The sequence below is a fragment of the Toxotes jaculatrix genome, chromosome 17 (assembly GCF_017976425.1).
Source record: "Toxotes jaculatrix isolate fToxJac2 chromosome 17, fToxJac2.pri, whole genome shotgun sequence".
In the NCBI taxonomy this organism is placed as follows: domain Eukaryota; kingdom Metazoa; phylum Chordata; class Actinopteri; family Toxotidae; genus Toxotes; species Toxotes jaculatrix.
The window spans coordinates 5,208,687-5,233,113 of record NC_054410.1 but is presented as its reverse complement, the minus strand read 5'-3'; the positions used below and the strand labels follow the sequence as shown (position 1 = coordinate 5,233,113).

General features: G+C 40.9%; 1 protein-coding gene across 2 annotated transcripts in view; it reads left to right on the top strand.

Moving 5' to 3' along the window:
- sash1b (SAM and SH3 domain containing 1b) overlaps window positions 1-23,717 on the top strand; it is a 46,001-nt gene extending 22,284 nt beyond the window's left edge. The window contains exons 1-18 of one of the 2 annotated variants that reach the window (XM_041061484.1): window positions 8,245-8,378; window positions 11,664-11,792; window positions 12,577-12,627; window positions 13,116-13,165; window positions 14,789-14,832; window positions 15,161-15,247; window positions 15,375-15,487; window positions 15,617-15,718; window positions 16,806-16,938; window positions 17,561-17,961; window positions 18,128-18,199; window positions 18,309-18,455; window positions 18,584-18,716; window positions 19,017-19,186; window positions 19,280-19,486; window positions 19,910-20,060; window positions 20,549-20,680; window positions 22,067-23,715. In XM_041061484.1, the coding sequence (XP_040917418.1) occupies window positions 11,748-11,792; window positions 12,577-12,627; window positions 13,116-13,165; window positions 14,789-14,832; window positions 15,161-15,247; window positions 15,375-15,487; window positions 15,617-15,718; window positions 16,806-16,938; window positions 17,561-17,961; window positions 18,128-18,199; window positions 18,309-18,455; window positions 18,584-18,716; window positions 19,017-19,186; window positions 19,280-19,486; window positions 19,910-20,060; window positions 20,549-20,680; window positions 22,067-22,890 (2,862 nt within the window). In that variant the 5' untranslated portion in view covers window positions 8,245-8,378; window positions 11,664-11,747 and the 3' untranslated portion in view covers window positions 22,891-23,715. Of the gene's footprint in view, window positions 1-8,244; window positions 8,379-11,663; window positions 11,793-12,576; window positions 12,628-13,115; window positions 13,166-14,788; window positions 14,833-15,160; window positions 15,248-15,374; window positions 15,488-15,616; window positions 15,719-16,805; window positions 16,939-17,560; window positions 17,962-18,127; window positions 18,200-18,308; window positions 18,456-18,583; window positions 18,717-19,016; window positions 19,187-19,279; window positions 19,487-19,909; window positions 20,061-20,548; window positions 20,681-22,066 lie in introns of those variants that run through there. The other variant, XM_041061483.1, reaches the window with a different exon arrangement.
- The last annotated feature ends 710 nt before the right edge of the window (window positions 23,718-24,427 follow it).

Sequence of the window (24,427 nt, the reverse complement as noted above, 5' to 3'; positions counted from 1 at the left end):
CACACAGACTTGAAGAGGCAGAAGAAAATATTAGGTTGTTATTGCTGTAGAGAGTCAGCTCTCATCTTCAGTCAGGTAACCTTTTTAAAATGCCAACAGATAACCATGACAGCAGTCTTTTCCACTGTGCACATGGAAAATGTGTGGTGCCTGACAAGCAACCTCTGCATACTTCTTGACGGCCGTTGTTTTATGTGAACTGTCTACCTGTTGGTACAAAGGGAACATTAAAAACAAGGATGTGAGTGTTCTGGTGATAGGGAAGCTGCAGAGAAATGCAGAATGTGCATTTTTGTGAGGAATGACAGGAAGCTTTAGGAGAGGAATTGTATCTGCCAGGCCGGCAGGATGGCCAGAGCAAATAAAACATTTCTCCCATGACCCTTGCTGCTGCCGGAATTGGCAGGTGGCCTTCCTGTTTAATTTTTATCAGTTAGTTATCAGTAAGTTGTTAAGAAAATAAATTCTCATATTTACACGTATTTTTGTGTGGAGTATGACAGCATATGCTAGTATGAGTAGGATCCAAACCCTTGCCATCAGCACGGGGCCAATTTCAGAAGTAAACAAACTGACTCATCTGCCAGGGTCATCTAGATCTCTCCACACATAATTACACTGCCTAATGCGGCAGAGGGGATCACAGGACCATGGCTTAGCCTGCATTTAAACAGGCCTTTTGTCTGCCAACTGATTGTTAGATTACATGCGAAACATGTCACCGGAAGAAATTCTATATAAGCCAATATTTTTTTATTTTTTTTTTACTGGCTACAAACATTTTTGCCAGATGGCTGTCTGTTTGGAAACTGTTGGATAAGTGCCATAATCTAGAATATTTCCATTGCTGGTTTCAGATTTTCAAATGTGAGGATATTCCTTGTCATATATAATAGTACACTGAATGCCTTTGGGTCTTGAACTGTTGATAATAAAACAAGCTATTGAATAATACCACCCTGGGTTGTGAGCAAATTGAGTTGAAAATAATCAATCAAAACAATTTTAATAATGAAAATAATCATTAGTTGCAGCCCTTGTGCCTCACTGCATGGTATTACTCTTCAAAATGTGTGTGAAGGTGTTAGCCTGGAGCACTGGGATTGAACAATCTACTGAACCAGGGATAAACAGATTATTAGGTGTCAAACATTTAATGCTATAATTTAATTGGTTCGGCTTTATAAAAATTGATCAACCTCTCAAAAATGTGGCGTACAGTAGAATGTGCTCACGTATTTTTGAGGCAATATCAGAAGGGAAAATGTCCTAATACATGCAACTAAGAACATTTTATTGCTATAGTGTTGTAAAGAGTCCCACCACAGTTTGAATTAATCCTTATAGCTAAATGCCAAAACATAATAGTTTCCAAAAGACCTATAGAAGTATTCTGCCCTAACAAAAAACTACTAGGGTTAGGAAAAGGTAGTGGTCATAGGAGTTCATACAAAGGCTATTATTATTTGAATACACATTTCTTTTATTCTGTTTTTAACTTCTGTGCACGATGAACTAATGCCCATCAGAACAGAATCTAAAAGTTTCATCACCACTTAGCGTTCCTCCTCATTACGTCCTTGTATCATTTCTTCCTCACCTTGTTGTGGCCTTTATTTCACCTCTGGAGCAAGAAGGCTTTCACTAAACCACCGCACGCCAGTATATGAATCATCTATTTTTATTATCCACATTCAATATCCAAATGCAGAGTCTTAATTTAGAACCTCTGAGAATAGGATTTGTAACATAATACAGAATAATGCCTCTTTTCATGCATCATGAAGCAAATGGAGGCATCCGACTGTAGTCTGAAGTGGTAGAAAGACCGGGAGACAGTACTGAGGAAATAATGGAGAAACGACATTAGGCCCAAAGGGAGACAGATAAAGACAAACAAAGGAGAGGAAAGTGGGACAAAAGAGATAAGAAAACTAAAGGGTATGAATAAGGAGAACAAAAGGCAGAGGCAGCATGGAGACAGTGATTTTAACATGGGGGGTTGCATGTGATGACATAGTGTGAGAGAGATTTTCAATCAGGAAAACGATCCATGGGCCATCGAAGCTTGACTTTCCTCTGAGAGGGTGAGGGCCACATTTGGATGAGCTTTCGATCAGAACAAGCCTGCTCTACAATTACCTGACCTAAAAGGAGAGAAATCCAACTGAACTGACAAATCCCAGCAGGCTGCGTCTGAAGGTAGATTATCTGATAAAGTGAACAGTGTTTGGTTAGTAGCAAAACTAAGCCACTGTATGAACTACAGGGTGCATTGCTTTATTTGTGCTTTTAATCCTTTCCTATATTGTCTTTTAGGCATTGATCGTAAAAGCTGAAATTGGTGTGCTCTTAATTAGATCGTAAATCAACCATGGGAGAGGACTCATTTAATGTACAGTACATTTAAATTGCATTTAGGAACCACAGTATGTGCTTTATAATGCATGAATTTAATTATTTAATTTTTTATTCCTGAGTGCTTATGCTTGACTTAATATGGTTTAAGCATTCTGCATTATTAAAGTTTGTATGATATTTCTACTATATGGCAGATCTTATAACTGGACATCAGAAAAAAAAAACCAAAAATTCAGTGTCCTCTGTAAAAGCTGATCTTTACAAAGCATTTCACGGTAATTTTATTCTGTGATAAAGGTAATATAAAAAGTAAAAGTAGAGATACCTCACCAGCAGTTGCAGAAGTACAATTATAACACATTATAGAAAGCTGCTGCAATATTTTAGAAGTGAATGCTTTTTTTTCAATTGACATGAAACTTTAATGAGGTTCATTGATTGTGAAATGTGGCTGTGAAGATGTTAAAACACTTTGGCCAGATGTCAGCCTTAACAGAGGGCCAGATATTGAGCAAGGGATCAATTCCTGTTCGTGAGTATGTATATTATTGGCTTCTGAAGCGTTGTATATTGAAGAAATGATCTTTTTCCTATTGAAATTCATTTTAGAGTGAAAAATTAGTGAGAAAAATATATGAAACGGCAGCAGCATTAATTACATATCTGCACTTTACTACTGTTTGCCAGTATATGGAGTACTGAGAGGAATACTTGAGCCTTAAGAAATCGAGGTTTAATAGCTACACTGTGGTAAGCAGATCAAGAATCTCATCTGTCATAGGCGAGATGTCAAACACTGAAAGCGAGACCTCTTGGATGTTGAACTATTTTCTAAGGGGTTTTTAGGTTCACTATAGATCCTCATGCAATTCTTATGATGTCAGGGCATGCTTGGCTAGCTGCAGTTAGCATCCGTTAATGGATGTTGTGCCTGTAAGGTGGATGTCCTTGGAATGACAGAGGAGGGTACGGAACATCTGAGAGTTTAGTGGGAGAGGCAAATTGAGTTGGACAGGAGATGTTGTCATCAGCTCTGTTGGGATGTCTGCGGTTGTCAAAAGGGGCATACGCAATCAGTGAGCATGGTCTCCTGAACGTTTGAAGTACATCATCGCAGTGTTAAGACGCAGTTCTCAGGGAGTCGGATTTCCCAGAGGGAAGGCCCAACTGGTAAGTCTGGTAGAGATGCTGGCTCTGACTAGAGAAAGTGTTGTCAGAAACATTTTAGTGAGATCTCAGTAACTTACACTGCAGGATAACAGTTTTGGTTGCGCCCTTAGACATGTGGGTCAGTGTCTGTGGAACAACGTGTCTCACTGCTGGATAAAAAAACAGGCTGCTGTCTGTACCACTCTAAATAAAGATCAGATTCAGACACCAGTTAACTGCCCAGTTTGTATGAAATCTATTCACAAGACACTGCTGGTAACTTTTTTAGGTTGGTCACTTCTCAGTGTAAAGGTCAAGTCTTTGTCTTCTCTTTGTCTAACTTGTTGTTGTGTACTGTTGTCATGCTGCTTTCCCAAGTCAAGTGAATGTCTCCTCGGCATGTTTTTCCCACAGAAGGTTTCAAAAGAGAAATGTCCACAGGGTATTTTCTTTCCAGATTGGACCAATTCGCTTGTTTTTCACACCATGTTGAATGACCTCATTCGGAGGCCCAATGGTCTTACGTTGCATGATTGACAGCTGCCCTTGACTCCTTCATTGTGTCTCACAGGAGGATCAGTGGATGTTGTGGTCTTGTGAAGGGTGAGCAGCCGTGCTGATAAAGCAGCCAGAGACGTTGCGAGCAGTCGGTCGTTTCTCGGGGGATGGCAGCACTGTCACAGAAGGGTAATTACCCGAGCACGGGGGTGAGGGGCAAATGAAATGATTTCAGCACCTCTGAATTAAATATGGTCCAAGGAATACGAACAATCCACAGGCTGCCTCACGACGAACCCAGAACCATTCACAGAGCCCTTTGCAAATGTGAATACACATGGTGTTCCTGGGTGTGAATTGTGTTGAATTTTAAAGGGGGGTGGTCTCTGTATTTGTTTGCAGCACCTCTGAATTAAACATACTCCAAGGAAGGGGAACAATTTGCAGGCCATCCCGACTATAAAAACCCACTGCCACCACGAGGGGATTTAATACACATTGAATTTCTGTGCATGTAATTTAACTGAAATTTAAAGTAAAGAGGATGATTCACTGTTTGATCTCTGAACCGCTGAATTAAACACGCTCCAAGGAATAGTCACAGTCCAAAAGCTGCTTCAAAACAAGTTGAGATCCAGCACAATCCACGGGGAGCTTTAGCAATAATAGATTATACGTATTTCCAAATGTGTATTGTTGATTTGAAGGCTTTTTGGAGACTATAGTTTCCCACATCTAAATCTGGGCTCTGTGTTTTCAGCTAATGTTTACAATCTCCATCAGATTTGAAAGAGCTGTAGACAAAAGGTTTGTTCTGTGCCCCCTGTCTGCCATCTTAATCGCCTTTGGAGTTTCACTCGCATCCTTTTTCAATCTGGACCCCTGGCTGGTTTCTCTTAGTGGCATGATCTTTATGTGTTTTTACAGCAGAAGAAAAATTTGTTAGTTTTTAATTTGCTTTTTGACAGCTGTCTCCGTTGTTGTTGTGTATCTTTCACAAAAATCATCATCCACTTATCCTGTTGCAAACTATCAGTGGTCAGTCATCTTCTAATGCAAGAAACCTGTTTGTGGCCATTTTTGCTGTGTATTGTTTGTGTGCCATTCAGAATGAGAGCATCTCCTCTTATCCCCGTCAGCAGTTAGCAATATTTGCTCAGTGACTGACAGGATGAAAAGTGGAAGCAGAGCTGTGTCTTGCAGACATCCCTGATGCAGTTCAAGCAAGACCAGGTATTCTATATGCAGTGTGTGTATCTGTGACTGACACCATGCATGTCTCAGCGTGACCCTTCTCATCAAACTCTCATTTGGGAGTTGTCACAATCCACTTACCCCTCAGACATGAATGGTTAAGCTCTTCCACTGATCCTGTGTTTTTTCTTTAGGGAGCCCCGGGGCTGTCGATCTAGACTGGGCCCTTGGGTGCTCTGGAGCAGCAGTCATTCTCACAATCGCTTATTTTTTATTTTTATTTTATCAGTGCTCTCATGTGAAACTCTTCTGTCATGTGAACTGTGCACAGATAAAAGTGACACAGTAGATACAATTATACTAGGTATATTGATTATATACAGTGGTATTAGGATGTATGATAAATACAATCAAGCATATTGTGAATATAATATTTATCAGAATTAGACACAAAGATAAAAATATAAATTCGTAAAGGGTTTTTATAAACAAAGTTAGTTGCGTCTGGTTTGATTCGATTGTAGTTCGAGGGCAGGGCACGTGAAAACCTTGTGATTCCAGTTTCCTTCATCTTGATGTTTTAACTTCAGTTGAGTGATTTAATGCCTCTCCCTGGTTTGAGAAAATGACCTTAAGTAACCCATGCAAATCTTCAGTGGATAAAGTGTAACATTCAATCCCCCAGCAAAGATTGGTGTCATGACAGGTTTTGTCTTAAAGCTGCGCTTAAATTCAGAGTATATGCTCCGATATTAGAAATTCTGCATGTGATGTGATGCTGTGGACACCTATATACGCTCATGTCTCCGCAAACACATGAACTGCGTCTTTCTCTTGAGCACAGAGTGATCTCCGTAGGGATCAAAGCTCAGATGAGTGCTCAGGCGCTCCAGGTCGGCACAGGAGATTTGATGGTGATAGCAAAGGAGCTGGCTGACAGGGAGGAATGGCGTCCATCTCCGGGCTCCCCCTGTGCTCCGAGGTGACGTGCAGTCTGCCGCTGTGTAGCCAGGCGGAAAACTGCCCTTTCTGGCATGAGCTGCCTTGGCCCTTTGGCTCCGTGCGCAGAACGTACCCCTCCACCATCTCCACCATCCATCTGCAGCTCAGCATAATCTGCAGCCTCCTGCTGCAGATCTGACACTGGTATTGTTACCTCCTGCTGCTGCTGCTCGCTGCTCTGGAGTCAGTGGTCAGTTACTAAAGATGAAGATTAGAGGCAGTAGGGTCACGATTAGACAAAGATGCTGAGGGTTATTTCTCCATACTTAATCTCACACACTAATACTACAAGCAAACGAGGTCACCACGCTGATACTTACTTAATGCCTCTACAACATGTGGAGATGTCTTTGTTAATGTGTATAAACACTACAGGAGTGGGCAGAGGAGGAAAATCCAATTGCTCTTCTGGGTCTGTTTACTTCTACTTCAAGTTTATTGCATTAAGTAGTTTCTTAGTGCACAGACGAGAGACTGTCATCACTAAACTTGTTTAGATGGAAAGGAAATGTTTAGTTTCCACTTCAGTGTGTCCCATTTCACTTGGCTTTTTAACTCTCTATCTTTACCTTCGGTCCTCTATCACTGACACATCAGTAACTAGAAGATGTTGATGTAGAGTTACTATCTGCTGCCACCTGCTGGTTCGTAGGCTGCCAGTGTTCAAACACGTGCAGTACATGATGCCTGTTAAACATTCAGACATTTTAGTTTACAAGCTGCTGGCCAGTTTTTTTTGTAAGAGTATCTTTTATTGAAGTGATTATATTTTTCTGTAAGGTGAGTGTTGAAGAGAGACAGGAGAGATGGGAATGAATAACCCCTGGCAAATCCATGTTTGTCATGTGCAGACAATGTACAGACTCAACAGGCCATGTCATTTTTTTCTTTCACTCACTGATAAAGACCCATAGAGCAACTTGGCCGGCAGATTTTTAAGAGCTCTTGGGTATAAATCAGAAAACAATACACAAGCTCCAAGCTGCAGCAACTAACAAAAAATAAGAAAGTAGCTCATATTCCTCCCCTTTTAATGTTTTTACACTGGCTACAAGTCCGCTACAGAACTGAATTTAAGATTTTACTTGTTACCTTCAAAGCACTTCATGACCTTGCCCAAGACTATATCACTGAATTGCTTTCCCCATACCAACATAAACACAGTCTGAGCTCCTCAGGCAGGAACCGGCTGAGCGGTCCTGACTTTATTATTATTTTTTTTGGGACTAAAACTATTTTAAGCACCAAACTAATAAGATTCCTCTGAAGTAGGTTAGCAGTTCCTTCAAGCAGGATGACCCTCCACCCGTTTTGTTTGTATCATACGTGCACACTAGGATGTACGTGCACGTGCCCCACAGGCATGGTGATGCACTTTTCTGCTGCTGCTGCTTTTATTCCGCTGATTGACAGTTGGCAGTGGTAACATATGAAGGAGCAACTATAGCAGTGCACCCGCATAGCTAATTTAAAAGAAGACTACAATCTAGCAAACATGGATTTAACAAAAGTCTAAATTTAAAACATTATAAGAAACAGATCTTTAAAAAATTGTATGAGGAAGGAAATTTAACATTTGACATATGTGAAACATTAAATATATAAACGTAAGTTTTGATTGTGTACAGGGAAATTTCACAGGGTACCTTTAAACTGGTATTTCATTTAATAAATCAAAATAAAGTGTGCAAAGACATAAAGATGTCATTACAGGTTTACTAACTTTTAGACTCAAAGAGAAACCTCCATATCAGCAGAGGGAGACATAACTGGTCAATATTCAACTTTTCCCATAAAGCCAACATTGGCCTGACACATCTCTTTAACCCTCCTGCAGACATAAACACTCAGGCACACTCTCACACACTAAGAGGTGGTGGTTTATTTGATCATGTGAGTCAGCGAGTCCCTGTGGGCTGCAGCTGGAGAGAGCGGCCCCACCCAGCAGCACCAGCGTCATGTGTGGTTGCAACTCCCCCAGCCTCCCCGCAACAAAACCCCCCCTGATTTATGCGTGCCGGACACCCCTCCCCTTCACTTCAGGATGTCCTTGTCCTCCACTCAGTGAACTGAGTTAAGTTTCAAAACGAAGCCCTTCACTTACAGCAGTGTGGAGGAACTGAAGAGCAGCTAGTGCGGGGTAGCTACTGTTGGCAGCCGGATCCCTGTTTGTGGTGAGTGTATTTTTATGTTTGTACTGGAATGTGGTCCTATGGTTAGAGCTGGTATTCTTCTGAAGATTCATTGGGGAAAATTTCAATTCATGTAGCCTTGTCTCAAGAGACAACTTTGTGTGTGCATGCTAAGCTTTCCCTGTGGGCCTGATTGTTGTTTTAGTCGGTTAATGAAGACTTTCATTAAGCAGAAAATGCTTAGACAAGTCGGCGCTTGTTCTCACATGATCTTTTGAAACATCAGTCAATACTTTGTTTAAGACATCTACAGTAGACTTTCATGGCATAATCAGTGATGTTTATAACATCGGTTCTCTGCCGAACTAAAAATCATACAGTGACAGCTGATTTAAATTAAGGTACTGGATTGATTGACAGATAAATAACAAGGTGCTATGAAGTACATTTGTTTGAAATGGCTTACTAGTTTTCAACTTGGGATACTTGGGATTCTCTTTCCAAGAAAGGACATCAAATGGGATCTAGACATATGTCCTTTGTAGTCGATTTGATTTTACTAATCCCTGTTTGGCAGAATTGCTGCTCTGTTACATCAGTCCAGATGTGGTATTCTGTAACAAACCGACTGTCGGCCAAAATGGAGTTGAAGTTAATTCTGTTCGGACATTTGCTTTCAGAGAAGCTGTCCATCATAGAAAATTATACCCTGTGGCCTTTAACTGTCTGAACCCTCTGATACTGTGACGTCTGACATCTGAAGCCAGAGCTACCTACAACACCTCTGGTTCAAAGCAGCGTAAAACCATACAAATGATTTGCTGATACTTTGTGACCCAGGTCTGGTTGCTTAAAAGGGTGAGACAGGACAGAGGAACTGTAAAAACACTCATTAGGCACTTTGGGCCCTGGGGGCACGTGGATCTTTTGTCTGCCTATGAGATGCTCTGCGCCTGAGAAATGTGACACCACACTCTCCTCTTCAAGCCTCTGTGGTTGATGTCTCATGCTGCAGTTTTTGGCTTAGAGACCATTAATTTGGAGACAGCACACTGGAATATTTTCTCAAAAGTACCATTCTGTAAGAAGTTTTGGCATGACAATGGAATTGGTTGTTGATTTAACATCCAGGTCAGCTTGTTTTCCATATGCCCAAGCTGCGTTTACATTCATCTGTAACAGGGATGTATACATGCACCGTGTCTAATAAGCACTCAGGGCGATGCAGTGTCATGCGGCTATGTCACAATAGGCTGTTTATGTGGATCAGTGGCCGTCTGAGGCAGAAGAGTTGCTGCAGCCAGGCGCAGTGCAGAGCTTCTCAGTTGGCCTCAGCCTCGTTTCTTGACTGTATGAAAAGCAGCCAGATTTTCAGGCCTTTTTCGACCCGGGGGCATGTCATTTACCAAATGAATGGCTCTCTTTGCTGGACAGTTGAGCTAGTCACAGTCTATCATGCCACAAGACAAGTAAGCCCACAGTATTAGCTTTCACTGCAGAGGACTGTTTTCAGCAGGCACATTTGCATAGCTACAGGGTATGGCATGACTGAAACATAATAATAATACTAATACTAATGCGTGAAACAGTTTATGGACATACTGGATGGCTATTACTGAAGATCAGACACAGTCTGTGTTCGTCTGTCCAGTCTTAACTCATGACTGAACATGATGAGGAACTGTCTTCCAACATATTGTATTACCCACAGTGTAATCTTTTTTATAATTTATTTGTCATATTGGCTGGGTTTTTTTTGTGTAAGTCATGAATGACTCAAGTTGTCTCGCTGCTCTGCAGTAACTGTGTGGTAGCGTGTTTATTCATTCACGCAGCAGCAGGAGGTAATAGTAAAATAGGCAGTGTAATTCAATTCAATTCATTTCAATTTAGCTTCACTTAAACTTCATTTATCTCATTTATCCCTGTAAGAGCGATTGTATGTGGCACCCAACAGATACACACACACACACACACACAGACACACACACACACACAACCGAGAGGATAGCTTAAAGAAACATTCAGTCTAAAACCTTAAAAGACGACGGCACATGTATAATTGTTAACAAATGCATGATAGGTTAAAGGAATAATAAAGGTTATAGGTTAAGCAGAGAATTTGTAATGTTATATTATTTTGCAGAAGTTATATTGTCTTTTTCCTAATCTCATTTAACTCTGGCACAGCTAGTGAATAAAATCATATTTATTTAGAGAAAACATCTTGATTTATAGGAGTTTAGGACAGTTAAACATTCCCAAAAATGCTGAAATGAAATTTCTACCACTACCTTCACTGGTTCTGCAGCTTTATGGGTTAGGATTCAGTCCATGATAATTAAATAGAAGCTTTATAAAGCACAGCTTGAGTGGATGAAAGCAGCTTTGAGCAGTGGTTTTATATTAACAGTGAGTTTCATGAATACCTGTAAGTGAAAGTAAAGTTGTGGTTTTCCAGCTACAACTTTACTGTTTTAGTTCACTTTTATTGCTCTCGAAGCCTCATGTCCAGATGCAGCAAGCAGGTGTTTTCAGTGGAAAAAGCTCTGTACACTACCTGTCCAGCAGCACATGGCGGATGCACAGAGTAAAGTCTTTACTGACAGTGACAGTTTGACTTCTCTGGTTTAAAAAGCCTCTTTAGTTTAGAACTGGGGTCATTCTCCTGACTGGGAAACCAGCCACCTCCCCTGTGTGTTGAATTCTGGTCTCAAAGGTCAATAGCTCATAAAACTCAGCAAAAATTCTCTGAAATTATTTATCTCTCATTCATCTTCTTCACACATGTCAAAAACCACATAACTTCAACTCGCACAATTGTAGGAAACTACGAGGGGTTATCCAGGAGTTTGCTCCGTGTCAAGACAAAGACTCATCTGACTGAGTGACTGCTTCTTGTGATTTACGGTAGACTGAAGCGTGGCCTCTTGAGCCGTCTCCTGATTACTGCAGGAGAGCTGAGTGAGAGTTGCAGCTGCGTCACACGGTGCTTCCTCTGGTCGGGAGGTCAGGTCTGAGTGGGGCTGAGGAGGTGGACGGGGTCACTGGGCAGGAAGATAACAAGCACGTGAAGACAGAGGCAATATCACAGCTGGACGTCTATGATGCTTTTACACTCCCGGTGCTTTATCTCAGTGTTTCCTGGCTGTTTGTGTTGCCGTGCTCTGTACTAAAGCTCGAAACAATGGCTTATCACGACAGTGGTCAGTATTTACAGTGTTTCCCGGCTGTTTGTCATGTTGCTGTGGGGTGTCGTCTTCCTCCTCTGGTCTTTGCTCATATCAGTGTGTGTGTGTGTGTTTGAATGCTTCTTATCTTTTACAGGATGGCTCGGTGGGGAACCTTGATGACCTGGCTCAGGAGTACTCTCAGTATTACGGCACCTCCCTCAGCGACGTGTGTGAAAGAATGGAGGAGCTGCGGAAACGCAAAGTAGTGCATGATGCAGAGATGGTAAATGGTCTTATCAGTCTTTTTTCTTGTCGGTTTCGACCTTGGCTCATCAACAAAAAAATGTAATATCTCAGCACTAAATGACTCGGGGTGTCTGTACTATCATTTTGCTGATTTGCCACATTTTTTAAGGAATAATTTTACATTTTGGGATGTAGGCGTATTTGAGTCAGACGGGAGGTTTGATACCAGCCACTCTTATGTCTGTTTATTCAGTATAAGGTTACAACCGGCAGCAGGTTAGTTTAGCTTAGCTTTGCATAAAGTCTGGAAATGGGGAAACAGCTAGCCTGGCTCTGACAGAAGGTGACAGAATCCTCCTACCAACACGTCTGATTATAACATTATATTTAGTTTGTTTATCCAGGCTAGAACTTTTCACCCTATTTTCAGACTTTATACTAAGCTGAGCTAACCAGCTCATGACCATAGGTGTATATTTAGCATACAGAATTGAAAGTATTATTGATTTTATTTCCTGTAAGCCACTCTTTCCACTTGTATCTGCCATGTCTACATCAAATAAAAAAAATAATAAATGAATAAATTTCAAATAAACTGAAAGTTGAATATGAGTATTTTCTCAAAATCAGCTTGTGAAATTCACTGGAGTTCAGACACCTGTTCGTTGTTCGGCAGTTACAGAGATCATAACTGGGTACAACTAACTGTTCAGCGACCACAGTGTGGCCTGGCTGATTCAGTGAGCTGAATATTATTTCTATTTCTGTGTTATGATGACACTATAATTTACTCCTCCGCTTCCCCTGCCTGCGTGTTTCAGGGAAAGGTTGACTCAGTGGCCACATCAGTGCAGCTTCGCTCTCAGATCCAGGTGAGTGTCCAGCTCTCAGTGTGTCAGACCCCAGGAGAAGGAGACTTCCTCCTCTGTGCGTCAGCAGACAGGCTGATAAGCGCCTGAGAAATTGCCTTGTCATGAATATCCTGAGTGAAAAAACCAAAGCAGAAGACTGGAAAGTAACATTTGACCGACTGTGGTGCAGAGAGCTTACCTTAAGACTGTTCTCAAATGTTACAGATCCTAAAATATGGTCAAATGTGGAACATGTGGGTTTTGTTGCCACCAAGTAACAAGATTTGTGAAATTGAGATTTTAAAAGTGCATCAAATTACAAATAAACAGGTACTTGAAATTCCTCTTTTGTTACTCCTGAACTGCAGTTGCTTCAGTCTGTATAAGATATTTTGTCTTCTACATATTTCTTCTTCTTCTCTATGAAGGAAATCGTTGTAATTTAAAATGACCTTTTAAATAAAACCTCTGTTTGTATTTGTATTCACACTATTTTCCATCTCCTTAAGGAATCCCTTGGACTCAGCAGTGCCACGTCCACTCCAGAGACAGAAAGAAGGTAAAATAAATTCCAATAACTTTTAAAAAAAAATTTATTTTTTTTTTAAAGAAAATCATCAACTTCAGAGTTTAAAGCATCCTTGACTGCTGGATCTGCTGTGGAGAAGCACCTTAAGAGCAGGAACACATGTTATTCCAGTGACTATTATATGTAGCAGTAAATACTATAATAGGTAATAATAAATATGACTGGGACTATTATTTTGTCCAGATAATGTGTAGTGTTGTGGACAACATCTATTATTGAAGTCATATCAGTTTTGGAAGCTGAACTATGATTTTTCTTCCTGTATTATCTCTTTGTCACCCTGTGGACACGTGTGTTTCCTCTGCTTCCTTGTGCAGTCACATTTATGAAGCATTTCTGTGTCACCTCTGAACTTCTGTCCTTCCCTCCATTGTCTCTTTTGAGTGATTTTCGATAAAATTAGTCATATTTTGTCATTGGAAATGAATAAGACTGGATGATGACTAATAACATGTTGATTTGATTAAGCTTGTTAAAAAGGCAGAACCATGACTCTGTAACTCTTGTATTCAAACAGGATCTACAGGAAACTTACACTTCCCCCTAGTGGAGGAAGCTGATTATACCAGTATCAGTAACAAGACCATTATTTTTACGGCACAATTTTTGAGAGCTTATCTTTTTAATTCATATCTGATATTTAAATATGTATTTTATTCCTATTCTGCAAATTCTGCCTTTTTAAGTCGCTGTTTATTTCACCTCGCTATTTCAAGCAAAAAAATACATACTTCTAATCTTTTAGAAACACAGAACAAGTCTTTCCTGAAACCAGAGTACTGAATAAGAATAGGTTTTTTTTAGACAGGTTAACGGTTCCTTTAGACACGATGACAAACCACATCTGTTCAGTGTCAGACAAATGAGTAAGTTGTGCAAGAATAATCAGGATATGATTTAATTAACTGAGAAAGCAAACACAAAAAAAAAATACATTTCATTACAAGTTGTCCTGTTTTTTATTTTTTATTTATCGTGTCTGCGGTCAGGGAGGAACCTCCACATTGGACTGCAGACAATATGATCTGCACCAGCAACAACTGTGGGCTTAGAGAGAGAGACTGTAACAGACGGACAGTCAAACACAACAAACAGTCCAGAGAGATGAAGAGAGAGAGACAGACAGACAGACAGACAGACAGACAGAGAGAAAGAGGGAGGGTGAAAGTGTGCAGGGAATGCAGAGGCCACGTTAGCGCTGCTGTTGCTGCAAAACCCCAACTGGACATGAAAAGGCTCTATTGTTCCTGCAGTGGCCGTAGAGCACTGACCTCTGTTCATCAGCCAAGAGCAGCCAGTCTTTTTCATCTGTTTTGACTACTTTGATTTGCCTTTACCATGATGCTACTGTCATGAGGGACAGTACGCTTTTGTGATTTTTTATTTTGTTTTTTTTTTTTGTTTGTTTTTGTTTTTTGTTTTTTTTTTTAAATCTGACGCAAGTGTGGAGGATAGAAAGACATGTTGAGGGAGATGGTGGGATAGCAGGGAAAATGAAGAAAATAACTTTGGAAAACAGGTACTGCTCTTTTCATGGATATGATTCCCAATATCAACTCTTCAAATTAAGTGAATATTTTGTTTGATATTTAGGTTTCCTGTGCACAAATCTAGCTCTGATGATGGATCATCAGGAGGCAAGTTGAAATTTTATATTAATCTTAATATGTTATATGCTTTATTATAAATAGCAGCTAATTGATGTGACTTTCTCAAGCTATTGAGCTATCACAAGACTAAGCCACTTTAAAAGCACTGTCAACAATGTGGAGTGAATCCTTTTAAATACTAAATATTGGCTTTACACTTATATGCTTTTGAGAATACTCTAAATAAGGACGTAATATAATAATGTCTATGATTGTTTACCTGCTCTGAGTTTCATTGTTGAATTTCATATCAGTGGGGTTTTAGATTTTGTTTTTGTTTTTTTTCTCTGCACCAAATGAAATTGAATCATTGTAGGAAAACTGGATGGAAAGAGAAAGAGCAAGTCATTTTGGCAGAGTTTCCGAAAGTCACAGAAAGGAGTGATGCGTCAGATTTCAAAAGGTATGTCAACTTAAAAACACAGAAACCTGCTCTAAGTGACATATTTCCAAGTTTTTATTGGACATTCTGAGTTTTTCTGGAGAGCATAATAAACCAGTCAGTTGTCTGAAATTTCTCATTTTTACAGGTGATGACGTTGGTTTTGTGGCCAGTGAAATTACCATGAGTGATGAAGAGCGTATCCAGCTGATGATGATGGTGAAGGAGAATATGATCTCTATAGAGGAAGCCCTGGCTCGGGTATGAAGACGTGCAGCCCAAACTCTCCACTTCACATTATTTTCAATAAGTCAATTTTGCGAAAAGAAAACTTGATGAAGGCATATGCACTGCGTCATGTGCTAACAGGGTCGTCTTTCTTTTTTTCAGCTGAAGGAGTTTGAGATACAAAACAGACACACGTGCAGGTCTGATCCCTCAGAGTGGACCGATCCCTCCAGTCCCAACACAAATGAGTCGTTCAGCTGCAACGTAAGTCTCTAAGCTCCCGGTTTGAGGGCACCTCAGTTGCTTTTTAATGCTGGATCACAACTTCGGGCAGTGTGTTGCACATGAGGGACTCTGATCTACCAGTGCCAAGGCTGCTGAGCTGTTGACAGCGTCTCTCTCTTTCCCCTCTGTCCCTGTCCCGGCAATGAACCGGGGCCCCTCTAAAGCCCTGCAGCTCAGGGCACTCTCCCAACTGCAGGGCACTGGGCGGACTTCTATTCATTGCTGTCAAAGCACTAACCCCCTATTGTGCTGTAGTGTGCGGGTGGATTCAGCACAGGGCCCTGTTATGCAGGTCGCAGCTCTTTTATGCATGGGTGGGGTGATTAGGGGGCTCAGGTTCAGGGCACATTTTTCAGATTCGTCTGGATGGCCTGACTGTTTCTCTCTGCTCTGTGTGTTTTCTCCTCTCACTTTCTCTTCTGCATGTTGTGTGTTACCCCCTCCCCTGTTGTTTCTGATAATTATAAGCCATCTCCTCTTACACTGAGCTTCTGTCGTTTATTTAAAACTGATCGTCAGCTTTCATTTTGTCTTTTGACGTGTATTCTGGGAAATACATACCGCTCTGCATGTTTTGCTCTGCAGATAAAACCTCAAAACATATGACCCCAAGTCTTCAAATGTGTGCCACCGATATTTTCACTAACCATTGTTTCAAATGATGGTTAAGGTGTTTTACAAGCAGCTAGAATTTCTTTTTCCCACGCATATAATTTCTAGTCTGTGTTGATGCAGAGCATATGGCACAGATGTTTGCATGGTCTTTACTGTCATGACTGAGGTTTACCACAGTTTTATATTAGACTACAAGTAGTTTGCACAGCAGGCTCAGCAGGTACGTGCAACAGCATCTGCAGCTAGTACACCTTTTTAATTTCACAGAAGTTTACATTTCAGTATACAGAGTGAAACTGTCAGTACTGAGTAATATCTCTTTTCATATCCAAAATGTTAGGCCTTACAACTGTTAAGTGAACAGACCCAGTGTTATTTTACCATAACTATACAACTGTAGTAAGATTAAATTCTTTCTGTAAATAAAATTCTCATTTGTCTCTCCTGTTAGCCCTGTGACATGTCAGACAATGAGCAAGAAGAACCTGTTACGTTCAGGAGGCTCCATAAACTGGTCAACTCAACCCGGAAGGTGAAGAAGAAGCTGATCAGAATTGACGAGTCTAAGAGGCCTGGAGCAGAGGGTACTAAAAGCACCATCAGACTTTACCTCATAAAGCCCAAGTGGATGTGGCAGTCATCATAGTTTTAAATCTTTGTAGAAACTCCTGAATTGTCCATGTTCTCACTGGCATACTATGTGATGCTACCATGAATATTTTTTTTATTATGGATGTGGCAAAGATTCAAAAACCAGCAGGTGTTTACAGTAAGAACATACTGTGTATCAGGAGGAAGTCTGTGACACCACAGTGCTGAATGTGACGCAAGCTCTAGAGAAAATATCAGTAATTGTGCTGGATCTAATTATTGTTTGACCAAGCACATGTGCAGTAATAACAGTATTTACCATGTGTTTTCACTAGTTGTAGAGTATGTAGTTTTAAGGTTAATGCTGTAGCTTTTTCAGTGTGTTTATGGCCTTTTTCCAAAACACAAAAATGTTTTTCTATTCAGAAAGTGAACCTCCTGTATTATTGGCCTTTGATGATATGACTAATGTAGATGATTTTAAAAAGTCCAACCATATTTGTATGCAAATCTAAAATTAGTATTAGTATCTGTGTGCAATTCTATTGCTTTTTTTGATCTCTTGACATTTTATTACATGTTAACCTCCTCTGTTCCCGTCTTTTACCTACCCAGAGAGCCTAAGTGTAGACGGTCTTCCCTGTGGAGATGCTAGCACCTCCCTGTACTCAGGTGGGCTGAAGAAGCCTGCGGTTTGCCCCATGGACTCCCTGGCTTCAGCTCTGCAGGAGCAGCTCATGTATGAAAGGGACTCTGACAGCTTGACCACCTCGCCCTCCTCTAGCAGTCTGGACACCTGCAGCAGCCAGAAAATCTTCCAGACCTTTAGCAAGTCTAGTGAGAGCCCTATCCATCAGGCGACAAATGTAACAGAGGAGGTGAGGGAGGCGGGTGAGGGCAGTGGCTCTTCATTTTCTGAAACAGAGGGTTGCCATGAGGAGGAGCACAAACTTGCTCGCTCAGTGACTGATGGAGAGCTCCGTCACCGCATCCTCAGCCCGCTCAGCCACCACGGGGTGAGTACAGAGGAGTGTTTGCTGAAAGTATATATTTTATTATATATATATATATATATTTTTTTGGACCAAACAATGAAAATAATAACCCCAAACTTTACCTACATCTCTGCATCGCTGCTTATGAATGCCCTGATTTTATGTTTTGTGTTGTTTTTTTCCACAGAGAGCTTGTAGCTTTGGAGGATTTGACCTGACCAGTCGCTCAGTGCATGCAATCCCCTCTGACAGTGGCACTGTATGTAACTGTCATTCCATCCTGAATTTCCATCGACTGAATCAAAATAAATACTTGAAATAGTTTTTTATTCACTTTTCTTTCTGTGCTTTTTTTTAATGTAAATTAGAAAAAAGATGGAGATGGTGGTGGTGTGAGGGATGCAGTGAAGTCTCCACCAACCTCACGTATTTCCCTGGGCAAAAAAGTCAAGTCTGTGAGAGAAACGATGAGAAAACACATTTCCAAGAGATACCACTGTTCTCTCTCTGAACAGGTATGCACAGTCAGTATATTACATCACAGTGCAGAAGCATCTATTAGTGTTACTGTTGCTGATTAGTAATGTAGTAATGTGAAGATTGTGAAGTGTAGGTAATAATTTCTTTCTTCTCTGTATTTCAGTCAAGCCCAGACCACATATCCAGCTGCCCTCACTCACCTCAGATAGACTCTGACTCTTTGGAGAAACCCAAACTGAAGCCAGGAGGGTCTGTAGAAAGCCTGAGGAGTTCCCTCAGTGGACAAAGTTCCATGAGTAAGTCTGGGTGTTCACTGTGTGTGTGTGTGTGTGTCAGATCTGGGTGTACTTGCAAATGCTTCTCTTCTGTTTGTTTTAACTTGGGCTTGGAACACCAGATGTGTGGTGTTTGTCAGACATGTTTCAAGGACATTAAATCACTTTTAGATGTAGCCTTTAGATCTAGTCTAAACATACTGTGCAAAACTGTAACATCTGGCACTTCATTCAGAGTAAAAATAATTCTAAAAATAATCTCATATACTAACAGACCCGTGGAGACTCGTGCTCATTGTTTTTTTTTGGTGGTTTGTGTAGGTGGTCAGACAGTGGGCACCACTGACTCCTCCAACAGCAACAGAGAGAGCGTGAAGTCCGAGGACGGGGAAGAGGATGAGCTGCCTTACCGCGGGCCCTTCTGTGGACGTGCTCTGGTTCATACTGACTTCACCCCCAGTCCCTATGACACCGACTCCCTCAAACTGAAGGTTTGATCACAGTAACAGTACAATAAATCACACAACTTCTAGTGATGAGCTGATATCCTCTCAGAAACTCAAGCCTCTCGTCTCGTTTTTCAGAGCGGGGACGTCATCGATATCATCAGTAAGCCCCCGATGGGTACGTGGATGGGGATGCTCAACGGTAAAGTCGGCACCTTCAAGTTTATTTATGTGGATGTCCTGAATGAAGAGGAGATGAAGCCCAAAAAGACACGCAGGAGGAGGAGGGCCCGGCAACCCAAACCCACCTCTGTGGAGGAGCTCCTTGATCGCATCAACCTCAAAGTAATCAAAATCTATGACACACACACACACACAGAGCATTTTATATGACACAGTGGTATACATTTGACTTTTGTAAACTAAACCAGTACTGGGTAGTACTTTGCTTCCTTGCTGAGAGTTGGATGATACCACTGCTGTGTCTTTACACTAAATATAAAGCTACAACCAGGAGTCAGTTAGCTTATCTTAGCATGAAGACTTTTTTTTTTTTTACCTTTGGACAGAGCCAGGCTGACTGCTTCTAATCTTTATGTTTAGATAATCTAAAGTTGTCTGTTAGCTCTAGAATAAGAGGAAAACACTGAATGTTGACTTCTTGACATGAACTTCTGACATGCTTACTTCTCATTTACAGTTTAAATTAGTTTCTTCCGCATTTTTTATTGATCTCTTTGTGCGTCATCCACCCTCACCTCTCCACAGGAGCATCTTCCCACCTTCCTTTTTAACGGCTATGAGGACCTGGACACGTTCAAGCTGCTGGAGGAGGAGGACCTGGATGAGCTGAACATTAGAGATCCCCAGCACAGAGCTGTGCTGCTCACCGCTGTGGAGCTGCTGCAGGAGTATGATGGTGGGTCACCTGAGCTTTCTCAAACAATCAGAGTCACTGCTGCCAAATTTAATGATGTTTACATAGGACTGAAATATTGCAGTGTTTATTAGAATGTACAATTTTTAATGCCTCTGCATGACAAAATAACAAACACGAAAGGACTGATTACAGTCAATCCTGCGAAGATGGGCCACATTTAGTTAGATTCCAGTTACCAGCACTGGTTGGTTTCCTACTATATATATTGTACATGTCTGTGAGATATTGATTGGTTGGACCTCATACTGATTTGGAAACTGAAACTCAACTAAGCATGACCCTCCTTCATAGCAGTGTTTATAATTATGTTCACTTTATTTCCAAATTGAAGTCATACATTTTTAAGTATCTGTTAATCTGCCCCAGCTGTGTTCAGAAACAGTCCATGCACACAACAGGTCAGAGTGCTCTTTTGAGATCGTAAGATGTGACCTTCTGCCCCCTGTTGGCGGTGTTGTGCCTTGCAGGAAGCAGCGACCCAGAGCGAGGCAGTCAGTCTGGAGGCTCACAGGAGAAGCTGCTCCTGGACAGGCGTGGCCTCATGGGAGATTCCCCGCGAGACTCAGGCTGCTACGAGAGTAACGAGAACCTGGAGAACGGTAATGACAGTCTGAGTCGCCTGTGAACACTGTCCTCCTCCTCTGCCCACTTCTGCCTCATTCTTCACTACAAAGACTTGTGTGGTCTTCAGTCCTTCTTGATGCTCGAGCATTCCAAGTCACCAAATTCAGTTTTCATGCTCCTCTGGAAAGACTCTGCTGTCGTCACATTTACTTCTGGCGCTCTCTTTTTTCCAAGCATCTTCTTCTTTGAGTCATACTTTCCTCCGTTTCTGCATCATTGAATCAAACTGTTTTGCAGTCACTTTTTTTTTTGTCTGTTTAGTGCTTTTGAGGACTGACATTACTTGCCTTTCTTTACAAGCATTACATCCTCAATATATTATTCAATGTGGAGAAGAGATAACACAAGGTTTTCTGTTGTAATGGGACTATAAAGTTCACTTACATAATTCTAAACTGGGCAGTGACCTTTAAAGATAATTTTCACACCCGTGAACAATCTATATGTGGAGCAGCCTGTAGGTCTTCTCACAGATAGATCTGCAGTTGCGAGTTGTGTGGTGGGTTTTGCGTTTGCTGAAATTGGTGACTGTTGAACCGCTGTGTGATAAGAGTGTTAAAGCAAACTCTAGGTTTAAATAGTTAAAAATAACTCTTCTCAGTAATTGCAGTACATACTTACTGTGAATGCGTGCTTTATTCATAGCTATTTCATTCTTATTGTGGTTATTTGCTGAAGTCTAAAAAGGGTCAAAATGCAAAGAGTTGTGCTCACTGTAACGGAGGGCTTCTGTGAATGTCTAAAGGTGAAGTGGTTAGTGAGCGATGTCTGATCAGCCACGCTTGTATAGTGTATTTCTCTCAAGATTTTGCTGTTTGTGTGTATATTTTTTTAGTCCAGTAAAATATAATGTTGCACAATATTTTATTATGTGCCTGAAAACTGCGTGATGCGGAACCATTAAAATATTTACTAAATAGTATAATTATACTTGTTAAAATGTGGCATTTTGTATAACTGTAAATGCACTACAGTGAAGACTTAGGACAACCTTTAAAACAGTTTAACACAGTGAAAGGACAAAGATAAACTCATTCTAACACTTCGGACTGAAGTGTGGCAGGTTTAGGGTCTAAAGTCTCGACATGTTCTGATGTGTGCTTCTGTCATGGTTGAGTGTGAGGAATAAATTGCTCCATGCTTTACCAGACTTGACTGCTTTCTTCTTTTCTTTCACTCATCATTCATTTTTAGCACACATTTAGATGTTTGTGTGAACCTGTTCTTTTCTCAGGCATCTTTCCACATTAGCCGCTCTTTTCCGACACTGACTTCACTGCTGTTTTTGTGTTTAAGTCGAATATATGTCACAGCTGACTGGCATATGTATGATCTGCACACACTGCACTTGTTTATTTCAGGGAGGGACAAAAAGGCTTCTTCAGCCCTGAGCAGGTCCTCCTCTGGTTTCGAGTCAAGTAACCTCTCATCCCCAGAGTACCCTGCCCTCACCCTGACCCTGTCCTCCACCAGCACCAGTAAGACTTTACTCCACAGTAAACCAGGATGCCAGCCCTGTGTCTTATCGTCACTAAGACCCCCTAAGGACAGCTTAAGTCTCCTAATCTCGGCAAAAGATCATCTTCCCAGTAGAGCCATTGGAAGGAGCCATAGCTGCATGGAGCTAAGAAGAAAGCCAGCACTGGGGCCACTGAGGCGCTGCCTCTCCCTGTCTGACCTCCACAAAGAGCGGAAGAAAAAACTCATCAACCCTAAAGACCGGAATCTGACCCCAAGTATCAAGACTAACAAGAGCACAGAGGAAACAGTAAATCCTCATTTTAAGGTGGTGTTTCCATCCTCTGGATGTAATGTGGACACAGGCAGTGTGTTTGCTCCTAAACAAGGAGAAACAGCACGGAGCACACATCTCAACCTGCCACCCACAGTATGGACCAATCACCCCGTAAATACGCCTTCTTTGCCAAACTCACACCAAGAGCCTTCACTAGCAGAAACCGCCTGCATGTACAACTACACAAACCACATCTCTTCAGAGAATAGGAGGAGTCATTTAATTTCAGCCACTTCTGAAGCCTGCCGGCTGAAAATGAAAAAACGAAAGAAGACATCGATAAACTCCGTAAATCTGGGATCCCTGACGGAAGAAAGGCTCCAGCTGCAGGGTACTGACCTCAAAATGGAGCCACTTCCTGAAAACTTATTGGCATCAGATGTACAGTAAGGTGTTGTTTTACATATGTTAATTGCTGCTGTTGGATAATGACCATGTTTTGTTTTTTAGGATGTTTGAAATACTGATTTTTTTTTTTTAAATAGCCAATGCTTTCTAAAAATGTAATCATGTATTATAAGACCTACCAAAATGCTGTTGTGTGACATAAAACATCTGAGATGAAAACATACACAAACGTAAACGAATTATGCAGCATTTTATCATGTTTATGTCCTGAACTATGTATTTACACCACAGTCACTAGTTCAGATGTTCTCTATTCAGTAGAATTCAGTCTGTACAGAAAACTGCCTTTCTTTTTTCTTTTTTTTTTTCACCGTAAATCCGACAATTATCCATTACTGGATTTACTGTAGATCAACATTTTCAGCAGATTTTAAGAGTTAATTAATATATATGGACTCTCCTTAACTGTTACAGTAGGAAAAGCACAGGAGTGAACAATAAATAATATTATTAGTTAAACCTGTGCTTTTCCTTTTATGACATGTAAACTGTTGACAAAAAATGTAATAGTTGAACAACTGCATTCCAACAAGTGGGCCTTTGTTTTTAGATATAAACATGAATTATTTCACTTCAGTTTCAAATCAGTGATTTATGTAGAGAATTTTCTAGTTCATTAATTTTAAGTTTTCTTTGACACATACATTGTAAAAATGCTAACAAGGCTGTTAATCACCCTTCTACTCTCACATCAATAAATTTTGGTTTCTTTGAATGAAGTTCATCACTCTGACAGTAGATCTCTGCACCATTACTGGCACCACATTGTAAAATTAAAGTAGTCCCATACATGATAACCATCATCATTACAATCATTATTTTCCTATATACACTGAAAAATGTAAACACTACAAAAAATTCATAAGTAGATTTGAGTTTTTGACATGTTGTCTATCAGTGATTTACATCTCAATCAATCATGTGTGGTTATTTAAAGACTAGATTTATCAGCAGCAACTAAAATCAGGATTTAGTGGCAGAATTTGTTCACAGTTTAGCTTGTCGAGGCATTTCATGAAGGCACTGTCTGACCAGCCCCAGTGCATCCAGGGCGGTACCCCAGGCTAGAGTGACTCCCCAGCCCCCGTGACCGTAGTTATGGACCACAAGCACTCGGCGGCCCTACAGCTGCACCAGCTCCCTCTCCACCCTTGGGTTCCTCCTGCTCGGCCTCAGGCCACCCACTTGCCGAGAACTCTGGCTTTGCTGAGTGGTGGCTCCAGCCTGCTGCAGCGCTCCAGGATGCTCTTTGTGTCTTCCTCATCCACCTGTAGTCTCTGGTCCCCCTCCTGACCTTTTGACCTTTGAGGTCAAAAAAAATTTTGACTTTTTTTGTCCGATTTTGACGCCTTACTATACTATGACGTTTTTTATGACATTTTGAGGTCAAAAAAAATTTTGACTTTTTTTGTTTGAAAAAAACGCCATACTATACTATGACGTTTTTTATGACATTTTGAGGTCAAAAAAAATTTTGACTTTTTTTGTCCGAAAAAAACGCCATACTATACTATGACGT